General features: G+C 35.7%; 1 protein-coding gene across 3 annotated transcripts in view; it reads right to left on the bottom strand.

Annotated features, from left to right (window-relative positions):
- Positions 1-14,885, bottom strand: part of BDP1 (BDP1 general transcription factor IIIB subunit) — a 79,414-nt gene that overhangs the window by 27,146 nt on the left and 37,383 nt on the right. For all 3 annotated transcript variants that reach the window (XM_020915572.2, XM_020915582.2, XM_020915591.2), the window contains exons 18-26: positions 14,261-14,445; positions 13,589-13,811; positions 11,851-12,029; positions 10,729-10,936; positions 9,629-9,765; positions 5,152-5,353; positions 4,708-4,892; positions 3,506-3,893; positions 2,753-2,878 (exon numbers count right to left, since the gene is read on the bottom strand). In XM_020915572.2, coding sequence (XP_020771231.2) covers positions 2,753-2,878; positions 3,506-3,893; positions 4,708-4,892; positions 5,152-5,353; positions 9,629-9,765; positions 10,729-10,936; positions 11,851-12,029; positions 13,589-13,811; positions 14,261-14,445 — 1,833 coding nt within the window. The remainder of the gene's footprint in view (positions 1-2,752; positions 2,879-3,505; positions 3,894-4,707; positions 4,893-5,151; positions 5,354-9,628; positions 9,766-10,728; positions 10,937-11,850; positions 12,030-13,588; positions 13,812-14,260; positions 14,446-14,885) is intronic.

Raw genomic sequence — 14,885 nt, 5'->3', positions numbered from 1 at the left:
CAAAGAGGTAAGTAAATGGGACTATATTCCATGTCCATTGACTGAAAGACTCAACATTGTTATGAGGGCAATACCTGCTCCTCCAATTTATCTACAATTCAATGCAATCCCAATCAGAATCTCAACTGACATGTTTATAAAAACTGATAAGTTGATTTTAAAATTCATATAAAAAAATAAATAAAATTCATATGGAATTGCAGCAGACCCACAACAGCCAAAACAATCCTAAAAACAGAAAAAAAAAGTGTAAGTCATCCTATTTTAAATTCCCAAACTTATTACAGAGCAGCAAAAAACAACAGAGCCTCTCCAGTAATAAGGCAAACAAATAAGCCCATGGAACAGAACCGAGAGTCCACGTATCTGCAGCAAACTAATTTTCGACAAAAATAAAAAACTTCAATGGGGAAAGAACAGTTTTTTTCAAAGAAATGATGCAACCATTAGACAGTCATAGGCAAAAGAATGAACTGGGACTCTAATCTCACACCATATAAAAATTAACTCAAAATGAGGAAAACTCCCTGGCAATCCAGCAGTTAGTACTTTGTGCTTCCCCTGCTGGGCACCCGCGTTCAAGCTCCGGTCAGGGAACTAAGATCCCACAAATGGCATGGCATGGCTTAAAAAAAAAAAAAAAACTCAAAATGGATTAAAGACTTAAATGTAAATCAGGAGTAAATCTTTAAGACCTTAGCTTTGGGAAAGGATTCTTAGATATGACAGTAAAAGCATGAGCAACAATGACAAAAACAAATAAATGGAACTCCAAGTACTCTAAAAAATTGTCAAGAAAAAAATAATAAAAAATAAAAAACTGTCAAGAAAATAAAAAACAACCCACAAAATGAGATAAAACATCTGAGAATCATATATACAATTAGGAACTTGTATCAAGAATATAAAAAAAATTCTTACAACTCAAGAAAAAAAGACAAATGGACCAAAAAAAATTTAAATAGGCAAAGACTCCAAACAGGCATTTCTCCAAAGAAGATATAAAAATAGCCAATAAAAGCACATGAAAAGATGCTCAACATCATTAATCATTAGAGAATACAAATTAAAACCATAATGAGGTATCATTTCACACCTACTCTTGATGAAAGTGAAAGAGGAGAGTGAAAAAGTTGGCTTAAAGCTCAACATTCAGGAAACTAAGATCATGGCATCTAGTCCCATCACTTCATGGGAAATAGATGGGGAAACAGTGGAAGCAGTGTCAGACTTTATTTTTTTGGACTCCAAAATAACTGCAGATGGTGACTGCAGCCATGAAATTAAAAGACGCTTACTCTTTGGAAGGAAACTTACGACCAACCTAGATAGCATATTAAAAAGCAGAGACACTACTTTGCCTACAAAGGTCCATCTAGTCAAGGCTATGGTTTTTCCAGTGGTCATTTATGGATGTGAGAGCTGGACTGTGAAGAAAGCTGAGTGCCGAAGAATTGATGCTTTTGAACTGTGGTGTTGGAGAAGACTCTTGACAGTCCCTTGGACTGCAAGGAGATCCAACCAGTCCATCCCAAAGGAGATCAGTCCTGGGTGTTCATTGGAAGGACTGATGCTGAAGCTGAAACTCCAATACTTTGGCCACCTGATGCGAAGAGTTGACTCACTGGAAAAGACCCTGATGCTGGGAGGGGTTGGGGGCAGGAGGAGAAGGGGACGACAGAGGATGAGATGGCTAGATGGCATCACCGACTCGATGGACATGAGTTTGAGTAAACTCCAGGAGTTGGTGATGGACAGGGAGGCCTGGCGTGCTGCGATTCATGGAGTGGCATAGAGTCGGACACGACTGAGCGACTGAACTGAACTGAAGATGGTTACATCCAAAAAAATAAAATAAAAAAGTCAGAATGTGAAGAAACTGGAATTCTCATACACCACTGGTAGGAATATAAAATGATGCAGTAACTTTGGAAAACAGTCTGCTAGTTCCTCAAATGATTAAACAAAGTTACCATATGACACAGCAATTATACTTCCATGAACGTACCCAAGAGAAACGAAAACATATGTCCATACAGAAATTTGAATGCGAATGGTCATAGCAGCATTACTTATAATGGCCAAAAGATGGAAACAATCTATATGTCCATGAACAGATGAATGAATAAAGACCATACTGTGTGTTTACGTCCAGAAAGAGAAATCTATAGAGACAAAAATAGGTCACTGGTCGCCTAGGTCTGGAGAAAGTTGGAAGGAAATGAGGAGCAACTGTCAACGAGCATAAGACTTCTTTTTGAGGTGACAAAAAAAATTCACTGTGCCAACATCTAAAAACCAATGAAATGTATACTTTAAATGGATGAACTGTATGGTGCGTCAACTGTATCTTAATAAAGTTGTTTTTTAAAAAAGTTTTAAGACTTCACTTATAAAAACAAGTTAAATACCAAGCAAATAAAGGAGCAAGAGTGCGCCAAGCAAAAGGCAACTAAGTATGTTTTAGATAATTGAAACTCAGTTTATATTTAATGCATCAGAATTTTAACATAAGTCTAAGAAGATATTAAGAGCTATTCCCATACACAAAAATCTATACTTTTCAAGTCAAATATAAAATCTATAAATTATTCACTAGTTTCTACCATTTACACTTTCAGCTCCTAGAAATAATAATGCCAATCATACTAGTTAAGAACTAACTGTAAACCTACAGCTTTCAAAATAAACTTTGAGTCTTTTGAAAGTAAACAAAGGATTAGAGGTAAAACATAATAAAACGGATGCTTACAACTGATAATGCATTCAAATTTTCTTCTTGTCTCATTTCTTGAGGAATCACATCTATGTTTGATGAAAGCTGATGTTCAACAACAGTTATGCATCCTACATCTGTGACATTCGTGGGGATTACAAGCTGCCAACATGAAAAGTTTCATTATTTCATTTTGTCATGCCATCACAGGAAAACAAAATGAATCATAAAATAAAATATTAAACTGAAGAGATAATTCACATTCATATACAATTTAAAAACCTAAAATACAGTAATTCTTATTGATTGACATCATCTTGGCAAAAATGAAACATTTAAGGTTTTTTAAGAGTCTGTGATTCTTAAGAACGGAAAGCAAAACCTTCAGAGCTAGTCTTCTTAGTACCCAGTATTTTACTTTCCATTATCCCCAACTTGTCCCTACTTTCCCACAATTTCTCTCATCAGTCTGTCAACATTTATGAAATGCTTCCTAAAAACGAGAGGGCTATAGGTACAAGAATACATAGCTCAATAAGACAAGCTGGTCCCTGCCTGCAAGTGAAATTAATTTGGCTTAGTATTGTTATACTCACTACCCTGAGCTGGGCCTGAGCTGCAGGGGCTGACCAAACACAGGAGGTCACACAAGTCTATTTCTACTAATTTAGGCCCCAAACAAATTACACTAGTAATCCTGATTCTAATATCACTAAGAGAAGAAATAATGATCCACCAAAAGCAAAAAACAAGTAAGATAAAGTTCCAAGAATTCCAAACTCAAACTACCTCTTCCATAGTTTCCTCAATCTGAACAGGAACAGGTTCAGGAGATCTGAGACCAATAGGTACAAACACTGGAGCTTTGTTTACTTCTTCGGGAGCAAGATGATAGCTTTCTTCTTCATAGTCAGACTCAAAGTCTTCCCCGTCATCTTCATCTTCTTCCTGGGAAGCTCGGAGAGTCACCAGCACAGACCTGGAAGCTCTGGGCTCCTTCTTCGAGGTCTTACTCCGGCTTCGTTTTGAGCCGCGCCCTTTGGGGATGCTTGGTTTAACCTTCCGACGTACTCGCCTTCTGCTATGATCTATCTCACGCTCAGAGGCAGAAGAGAGAGCTCTTCTTCGATCCAGAACAATTCTAGAGTTATCTGGTTCTTTTAACAATTGTGGGGAGCTGGATGTTTAATCAAAATAGCAACATAGTCATTATGTGCACAAGGATGATTATAATGAAATCTCAACTTTTAAAGTGAAATCTCAATTCAAGCCATTAATATAAAATGCTCACCACCCATTCTGTCAACACATGCTGTGAAGAGAATGAGAGGAATTTACAGTTACTAGTTTCTCACTCAAGAGTTAAATCTTAGTTATCTAGCTACAAATTTTTCACAATAAGTTTTTAATTGTGAGCCATTTTTCCCCTTGTTGTTTAAGTGATGATGAAATATAAGACTGGAAATCATTAGAAGAAAAAAGGATAAAGAACATTGGGCCAATAAATACAAAATAAGAGATCAAAAAGTCATATGGTTTATTTTACTAGGTAAACAGATTAAGTTAAAAGAAAAAAGAAGGAAATCTATCATAGCAATATTTTTTTAGAACTCAGGCTCCCTTCCACTTTCCTTGAAAACTGTGGGAAAAGGGTACCCTTCACTTGTGTTTGTGACTCCATTCAAATTAGCATCCTAGTTATTTAGGCAATACACACTACTCTTTAGTCAGGTTTCTGCTCATGCCTAATATACTCAATACCCAGAAATTTTAAATGTAGGAAAGAAAAATCTTTCAGAGATTATTTTTAAAAAGTAAATTTGAGTAAATAAAAATCAAAAGTGGGAAAGAAACAGACCTGTCAATAAAAAACAACCCATACTTCTGTTAACAAATCATCTTTCTACTTATCAATAAATTAGAGTAGGGCATCCATAAGGAATATTACTTGTATTTACTATTCTGAAAACACTTGTTAAACAAAACTTTACCTTGGTTTACTGATACACTGCTTTTCAACTGCACACACAGAATTATCCCCTCCAGTCTTCTCTCCAACACTTCCAGATGGTTCAACTTCTGATGGAGCATCTTCTTTTGCCAATCCAGTCTCTTTGGAACCTACAGAATCTTTTCTTGCTGAAACCTCCGGAGATGTCAGAAACTCAGGTTTTCCCTTAAATTTAAGAATAAACAGCTGATATTATCATGGAAACAATCTGTATGGTAATTTGGTTTGGTAGTTTGGCTTAAAGCGCTATGCTTGCACACATATACACAACTGACTGGTTTCTAAACTATCAAAATATTAGGAAAGTCTATCAGCTTTCATGAAAATAGTTATAATACAAAAAGCAAAATTATTTTTTAAATGTTCTCTTTCATGATATTGATAAACAGAGCCCACTAATAAAAAAAATTTTTTTCAAACTTACTTTTTGAAGAAGCTGGCTATCAGAATCTTCACGCTGTGACAAACTATCTTCTGGCTTCCTTGCCTTCCTCTGATCTGCTCTGTCTTCTTCTATATCTGATGCTTCTTTCTTACTTTGTGCTCTTCCCAAATTTGGCTTAGCCCTTTGGAACTGTCTTCTTACCATTTGTGGTGGACTAGGAATATATGTTTCATGTCCATGTCTAGAATGAAATACAAATCATGCTGATGAACCACATGCAGAATTCCTGTTGACGCAACTGCAGTTAAACAATTCTGGGTACAAACCAACTCTATGTTCAAAGGACTATAAATAGGCTATAAAACTAAACATATGAAACAAAATCTCATGTGCTGATATAAAAGAACATTAAAAGCTTTTATAATTTCCACTTAGCTTGAAGAATAGTTTCACATTAATATACTGATATTCAATCTTTCTTAACTTTCATTCATTGATTCTGGAGTGTGGTTTCATGCTACTTTAAGTAATTTTCAGAGAAATAACTAGATACAAAACAAAAATGCCAGTAGTTGAAGATGGACTTCATAATGACACTTTAAATAAATCCCTCAACTGGGCTCTGAAGCATGCACAAACATACACTGGTCCCAACAACCTTGATTCTTCTAGTTCAAAAGCAGATTTGAAAGCTAGAGTCGGTTCTCCCACCACATGCCTGTCAGCTCAGAGAAAACGGTTTCCTGACAGCCAATGTCATAAAGATCAAAATAAACCCATATGTATCTGCCAAGTCAGAGAAAGACAAGGTTTTAACATTCAATACAATAGCCATGGCTCCCGAGGCAACACAAACAGCTATCCTAAAGTTTCCTGGGAAATATTTAATAACTGGCAACAATGTGAATTAAGAAGTTTAAAACTAATATAATCTGGATAAATAAAAACTGGATATGTAAGTATCAATCGTGAGTTCTCTGAAAGAGCTGCATTAAAGACTAATCTTAAGTATTATTTCTAATAAATTACCTAGATGACAAAGTAGTTACATTTCTAAATGTTCCAATCCTGCTAAGTTCATCTAGCAGTGAAACACCAAGGAAGTTCATAAGATGTTGTAACAAGGTTATGATGCTAGCTAACACATTCAAGTGTAGGCTAATGTATTTGGGAAAACGTGTTATATTAAAGCATAAGTAAATGGAAAAAAAAAAAAAAATAAAGCATAAGTAACTTACAATCAAATGTGATTCTACAAAGGTACTTAAGAATTATTAAATATATATATAAGCTCAATCTGCTACTAGGGTTAAAAGAGGTAAGAAACTGCTTGACATAAGAATATGCTAACTTTAAAACTAGACTGAATATATACTCTGAAGAAAGTATCAATGACGGTAAAGCTAAAAGCTGGAAAGGAGGGTGGGGAACTTCCCTGGCGGTACAGGGGATAGGAACTCACCTGCCAATGCATGGGACTTGGGTTCAATCCCTGGTCTGGGAAGATTCCACATGCTGAAGAGCAACTAAGCCCATGCACCACAGCTACTGAGGCCTGCGAGCCTAAAGCCTCTGCTCCGCAGCAAGAGAAGTCACCGCAATGAGAAGCCCAAGCCCCGCAATGAACAGCGACCCCCACTCGTCACAACCAGAGAAAGCCTTCTCGGCAACAACAGAGACCCAGGGCAGCCAAAACTAAATAAATAAGCTAAAAGGGGCAGGTGGGTAAGGGGTTTCCATATGGAAACTTTAAAGTTTGATCTTGCTTATTAAAAAATAGGAAGGCTGAGTGTAAAAAGGAATCCGCTAGTCTAAAAGTCATAAATTCTAAAATGTTAAGTTTAAAAACTAACTTGCCAATGTTACCTTGAGCAAGCCATTTAAATCCAGGGAAGCCCCATTATAAATTACAGTCAGTCATAAATGAGGTATTAGGAAAGGCTGAACTCAAAGGTCACTAGTCTTTAAAGGCTCATTTAGAGCAAAAATCAAAATCCTGACAGTAGTCCCACATAACCTGTGCTTCTCCCACTGAGTCTTTACCTTCCATGTAACTGCTTCTCTCTCCCCCTGTTTCACACTGGCCCTTTATGCTGGCCCTCAAACATGTCAGACATGGTTCCGCCTGAAGTACTTCTCAACTGCTGTTCCCTCTTTCCCCACAATCCCTTGACTTGCTCCTGCACTTCATTTAGGGCTTTTCTCCAAGGGGACCCTTGCAATGAAGCAGTCTCTTATCACGTGCTAATTAAAGTTAAAGACTTAGTCTTAAAAGAAAAACAAATATAAAAAGGCATTTTAAGCCACACATACACACACATAAAGGGAAACAAAAGAAATGACAGAAATTCATAGTAAAACAGTAAATGCTTCATGTAAGAAGTCTGCCTTAATGAAAGTAGACTGCTTAGTGTGGAGATTTCTTAAAAAGCTGGAAATAGAACTGCCATATGACCCAGCAATCCCACTTCTGGGCATACACACCAAGGAAACCAGATCTGAAAGAGACACGTGCACCCCAATGTTCATCGCAGCACTGTTTATAATAGCCAGGACATGGAAGCAACCCAGATGCCCATCAGCAGACGAATGGATGAGGAAGCTGTGGTACATATACATCATGGAATATTACTCAGCCATTAAAAAGAATTCATTTGAATCAGTTCTAATGAGATGGATGAAACTGGAGCCCATTATACAGAGCGAAGTAAGCCAGAAAGATAAAGACCATTACAGTATACTAACACATATATATGGACTTTAGAAAGATGATAACGATAACCCTATATGCAAAACAGAAAAAGAGACTCAGATGTATAGAACAGACTTGTGGACTCTGGGAGAAGGCGAGGGTGGGATGTTTCAAAAGAACAGCATTGAAACATGTATATTATCTAGGGTGAAACAGATAACCAGCTCAGGTTGGGTACATGAGACAAGTGCTCGGGCCTGGTGCACTGGGAAGACCCAGAGGGATCGGGTGGAGAGGGAGGTGGGAGGGGGGACTGGGATGGGGAATACACGTAAATCCATGGCTAATTCATTTCAATGTATAACAAAAACTACTGTAATGATGTAAAGTAATTAGCCTCCAACTAATAAAAAAAAAAAATTTAAAAAAAAAAAATTAAAAAAAATAAAATTAAATTAAAAAAAAAAAAAGAAAGTAGACTGTTTATAAAGTTAAGCTAAATCAATAGCATAACTTGTTCAAACAGATGATATCATGCCCAAATCCTACTCTTACAGCTTCACAGAGAGTGAAAAAATGATACAGTACCATTTCTTTTTCATTTCCCAAAAATCAACTTAATTCCATATAATTAAAGCTAGAATGCTCAAAAATCAATCTGCAAGTGCTGGAGACATTCTGGAAGAAAACTAATAAATATTTACTGAAACATGACCTAGTTATAAAAATAGTGTAATAAACTAAAATTAGATGGACCATGAACCATATCAAGAAAGAGAAGATTTTAAAATTGTCCTTATACATTAAAAAAGAAGAAACTAACAAATCCTAATTTAACATCATCAATAATAAAAGAAAGGGAAAGTGAAGTAGCTCAGTTGTGTTCAACTTTGCAACCCCATGGACTGTAGCCTGCCAGGCTCCTTCGTCCATGGGATTCTCCAGGCAAGAACACTGGAGTGGGTTGCCATTTCCTTCTCCAGGGGATCTTCCCGATGCAGGGATCGAACCCGGGTCTCCCATACTGCAGGCAGATTCTTTACCGTCTGAGCCACCACGGGTTCGTGTATCAATAATAAAGTAGACTGCAAGTAACAAATAAAAGGATTAGTCCTAAAATATCTTCAACGTCTAGCGTTCCATTTAAAAGATAACATTCTTATCGTTTGGCATGGGACACAACTTTAAGGACAGCACATGGGAAGTATTTTACAGCACTTTCTATTTATGAATTTTATCAGTAGGTTGTAAATTTCTAAAGATGCAAGGAACTTAAGAACCTCTCCCATAAAAGTTTACTTTAAAAATGAGGATGCTTGCCAAACTTCTCAGCTAAGTTATAAACTAAGAGAACACCAGTCATGCAATTCTTACAGTATTTGAAGAAGCAGATTTTTTAAATTTTATTTATTTATTTTTGGCTGTGCTGGGTCTTCACTGCTGCGCATGGGCTTTCTCCAGTTGCAGTGAGCAGGGGATACTCTCCAGTTGCACTGCACAGGCTTCTCCTGCTGGGGAGCATGGGCTCCAGGGCATGTGGGCTCCAGGGCGCACGCTTGGTACTTGTGGTGCACAGGCTTAGTTACCCTGCAGCATGTGGATCCAGAATCAGGGATCGAACCTGTGTCCCTGCCTTGGCAGGGGGATTCTTAACCACTGGACCACCAAGGAAGTCCCAAGAAGCAGATTTAACATATTCTAATTTCATAATTATTTTTCTTTCAAAAAACTTATGAAATGTGAAATTACATAAAACCAATTATTCAAATAGCCAACCTTTATCTTTGAAAGGTTTTACGATTTTCTGATTAAAAGAAAACTCACCTCATCTTTTCACCTAAAACATCTACTTTGTTAATATGAAGGTTTTCTAAAAGAACCTGACTCTGGTTTTCAGACATTCTGCCTTCTGATTCTTCAGAAGATACAACTTCAATTTCGGTTGCAATTTGAGAATTTGGCTGAAATGACAAAACTATATTAGTTGTTTTTTGTTTTTTATTTTTAGCAATAGAACATACTTCCTAAAATATTTCCATCATTAAGAAAGGTATTTAGGTTTTTAAAATGAAATCTCAAACTTGTGTATGCAATGCTCATGTTTTGCTGCCCAAAACAAAATTGCCAATTCACAGAGAAATTTCCAAAACAAAATTGCCAATTCACAGAGAAATTTTCAATCACTGCAGTAATACGTTCATGTAATGTTTTAAAAACTACAATAACCAACTGTTGCGAATCTCCTTCCCAAAGAGTTCAATATGTTTGTTTTTAATTGGGGGGAGAGGGCAAATAAGGATTACAATCACTTTATTTTAAATGTAGATTTTCTCTTAGCAGAGAAAAAAAGAACAGAAAAACAAAATCTGTTGAAATGGGACATTAAACTGCTTAAGATTTCTTTCTAATATCAAAAGCTCCATTAATAAGAGATTGATTAAATTGTCATTCAAAATAGCAGAATGTTACCCAGCAGTTAAAAATTATGTACCTTCCTATCTCATGACATGGAAAACCACTTAGTAAAACAAGAGAAAAACAGTAAATCACAAAATAATATGCATACAATGATTTTATTATATAATGTAAGTATGCACACATGTATGCATGGAGATATATCTGGTAAGATATACCAAAAGGTTTTCAGTGGTTGCCTCAGAGTGGTGAGACTTTGGGGTAATTATTGTATCATTTTGTACTGATTGAACATTTTTGTAATGAACAGGTTCATTAGTGAGGGGAGGGGAATCTATTTTCATTAAAAAAAAAATCCACAACAGTAAATCTGAAACAAAATAAATACGTTATGTGTTAATTAACTAGAGTAAATATCAGGTGCTTATATTCTAAGCCAAGTCTGAGCTACCATTTGATATTCTAATATGCATTAAAGGGTTTGATTTAATTATACAGCAATAACTCACCACAGTCAGGAATTCCTTTCCAGTTTCATCTTTTTGTAGTGTCTTTTCTTCCTTAGTAGTTTCTCTGGTTTCACTTTTTTCTATTACTTGCCTCGGGCCAGCCTTTCTTAAGTTTGGTCTGGGTCTCTGAAGTCGACCCCTTACTAGTGGAGCAGTTTGGATAACCCTGTCCTTTATTCCTTGTTCAAAAGTGTTTATATTATGAGTCCTAGAAAAGCAGACAGGAGAAAAAAAAGAAAGCTTGATTGTAAAAGATGAAAACTACTGTAAAAATATAAAATCTGAATCTAATAAAACTATAAAAACATTTTGCACAGTAAATGAAAATTAAATTACTTTCTGATTATATCTCATTTTATTTTAAAAAAGTTATTTCAATTCGCAAAAAGTAGTGAGGTTACCTACAATATCCAAATTCATAGTAATAGAAAGTACAGTGGTGGCTGCAAGGGACTGGAGAAAGGGGCAACGCGAAGTTCCTCTTTACTGGGTACAGAGTTTCAGTTTGGGAAGAAAAATGCTCTGGAGATAAATGGTGGTGATGGTGCACAATACACTGATGATGTACTTAATGCCACTGAACAATACACTTAAAAAATGGTTAGATAGTAAATTTTATATGTATCTTTGTTTTTGTTTAGTTGCCAAGTCATGTCTCTTTCCTGACGCGCGTGTAGCCTGCCAGACTCCTCTGTCCATGGGATTTTCCAGGCAAGAATACTGGAGTGGGCTGCCATTTCCTTCTCCAGGGGATATTCCCAACCCAGGGATCAAACCCACGTCTCCTGCATTGGCAGGCAGATTCTTTACCACTGAGCCACTGGTGAAGCCCATATGTACCTTACTATAATTTTTAAAGAGGTAATGAATACATACCTTATACACATATATTTTTTAAATGCATTGCTTTGTATAAGATTCTAAGCAGCTAACAGTGAATATAGGCAGGCAAGTGTTAAAACGTGTTGAACTAAAACTGATTTTCTATCTTAGGCAGTCTGTCACATGAATAGAAAATAAACCAACTTTTCTTGATACTCACTTTTAAACTACATTAACACAGCTTAAAAAAAATTAACACCTGATTCTATTTTAGATTTTTTAAAAACTATCACTTTTTACCCCATAGAGACAAGTAATTCCTTTTCCTGGGCTTGTGTAGACTGAGACTCTGCTTTAGATTCACAAGAACTCGAAGGTGAAATGTCATTTTCAGTCTGCACACATGGTAATATCACAGTCTCCTCTGGACCGTGATCTAATTTGTCTTTTTCTCTTGATGTCATTCGAGAAGCCACATCCTAGAAGGTAGATAAAAAAAATTCATCGAGGGTTGGTAAAAGTATAGGGAAATAAGAACTTTAATAAATGATTAGAAGAATAAATTGATACAGTCTTTGTAGACAGTAGGGCAGTATCAATCAATAATTTTAATTCCCAGCAATTCTACTTCTAGAAATGTATCTTATAAAAACACTCAAATAAGTATCTAATAAATTATAATAAGGATATTTATTGTAGCAATATAATAGCTCCTCAAAAAAGAAAAGAAAAAAAAACTGGAAATAAGACAAATCAGTAGGCAACTGAATAAATAAATCATAATTTCTTTACAATGTAATAGCACAGTCACTTAAAGGAAGTTTAACTTGTATATACTGATCCAAAAAGACGTTCACAATATTGTACATGAAAAAAAATATAAGATATGGTGCTATTTTTGGAAGACAATGAAAATACTAAGACATTCTATTATTATAAATAAGTATCTATACAGAAAAGTTTAGGTAGATATATTTAAAATTGCTACTTGGGATTAACTTGGGAGGAAGAGATGGAACATTATAAATGACTAACTTTTTAGATGATTTTTTTTTTATTTGAAATTTTTATAATTGGATAAAATAATCAACAAAAGTGATTTAGGGGGTTGAGGAGGGGTCCATGCCATGTAGCTTATGGAATTTTAGTTCCCCAGAGACTGAACCTAGACCCTCAGCTGTGAAAGCACAGAATCCTAACCACTGGACTGCCAGGGAATTTCCATGATTTATCTTCTTTAAATATAAGATTAGGAGGAAAAAGCACAAATGTTCTCAAATATAGTAAGAATTAAGCTGTAAAAGAACTTTAATTCAAAAACGTACTTTGTACACTTACAGCACTCAACTTATGAGTGTGAACGTTTTATTTCAAGGTTTCTGATGCTGTATCATACTTCTTGATCTCTTACAGACTAAGTTAATCAAGAAAATAAAAATAATCTCCTTTAACTCATATCAAGCTTTTAACTTTTTATTTCACTTTCACAACAGAGTGAAATAAAGATGGATTGTCATTCTCAATTTCCCTGTGAAGAAAGTGGCTGCATTACATGGCTTATGGTCACATAATGAATTTTAGGTCACATAATGCAGTTCAATAACTTGAACTACAGTTGGGGCCTCTTAAAATCCTTCCCCTGATATTTGTCCATCGTCAGAGATTTGAGATTCTTACAAAAACCATGTGGAATAACGAGGTACATTAAGTACAGCAACAATAATATCAAACACAGTAAAAATTACATGAGAAGGACTTCCCTGCTGGTCCAGTTGTTAAGAATCCACCATCCAGTGCAGGGAACTCAAAATCTGATTCCTGATCAGGGAGCTAAGATCTCGTATGCCTCGGGGCAACTAAGCCCATACAATGTAACTAAAAAGAAGCCCACAAAAACCATGTGCTGCAACTAAGATCCAATGCATCAAATACGTTTTTTAAAATAACGAGAAAAAATTTGCAACTTTGCACTCCAAGTGTTTTACTTTAATAATTGTAATAACTAAGACAGAAAACCTCCATTTTAAATAACACTCACATGTTGAGAAGGGAGACTACTCATTTGTTCACAGTTGTGCTGTATCACAACAGTCTCCGTTTTCTCAGCTTCCATTTCCTTCCCAGGTGCGTGCTTTTCTGCTTTCGTAGTCTCTCTTTTTGAAGCTGCTCTTGCTAAGTTTGGTTTAGGTCTTTTGAATCTACTTCTCACAAAAGGTGTCAGCTTAACTTCACATGGCGTCTGTTCTTGAGGAAGAGATTTGCTTTTGGAACAAGGATTATCAAGCTTTAGGATGAAATGAAGGGGCAGTGGGAGTGGAGTCTTAGGACAACCTTAGAGACTGGCAGTAAATATTTAATTCTAAGTCTTAACAGGAAAACAAATCGGACTATTTGGTAGATGCTGAAAAACATGAGTGGTACAATCCAGGAATAAGCCCAAGAATTATATCATCTTTGCACAAAGAAAATACAGGTTTGTCACACCTGCACTGACTTAAAAGTATGTGTTGCACACAACTTTGTATGTTGGTGATTCTCACCATCTACTGTCAAAATGACCTCCAACTTCTCCCAGTTTTCCCCCAAACCAGCTTAAAATTTTCAACACTGTGCTACAGATGGTATGTCTTAAAACCTTACTTTAACATAATCTGCAAATATAACTTTATATGCTTTCTCTTCAAAAGCACACAGACCTATATACTTGTACCTTAAATTAATATCTGAAAACTGCTCTGGAACACTTGGAGGTCGCATCCTCTGGTCTTCTATTTCATCAAGTTCAGAAGACTGCGAAGAAATGTTCAAATGACTCAACTGACTTGACACTTCCTTTTCAGAATTTTTTTCTTCTACAGATGTATGAACCAGGGATAGCACTTCCCTGCCCAAGTCCTGGAAATAAATCAGCACATATATTGGGTTGGCCAGAAAGTTCATTCAGACTTTTCTATGAGAAAAGAGCCTATGGTAAAACTGAAATCAACTGTTTGGCCATGTCATACATTTCAAACAAAAGCCTATATATTCTATTGTCTCTAAAAATATATAAGTTTGGAGGTTTTTCATTTTTAAATAAAATGAAATTTAATTTACAAATGTTGAAACACAGAATTTGGGAAAGTCTTTCTATATATTGCACATTATGTTTTTTCCAAACTACAAATGCCATTACCTATCCAAAAAAAATTAGAAAACTAGAAAATGTTAGAATATCTTCAACTTCAATGAACTGGAAACTTTTAATAAAAGGAAGTTTTAAAAGCAAAGTGAAATGAGGTGGGGCAGGAAATAAAGAGAAAAACTAATACAGGTACAGTCAAAAGAAATAATTC

Source organism: Odocoileus virginianus, chromosome 14 (assembly GCF_023699985.2).
Source record: "Odocoileus virginianus isolate 20LAN1187 ecotype Illinois chromosome 14, Ovbor_1.2, whole genome shotgun sequence".
NCBI lineage: Eukaryota > Metazoa > Chordata > Mammalia > Artiodactyla > Cervidae > Odocoileus > Odocoileus virginianus.
This window is presented reverse-complemented; position numbering and strand designations above follow the sequence as displayed.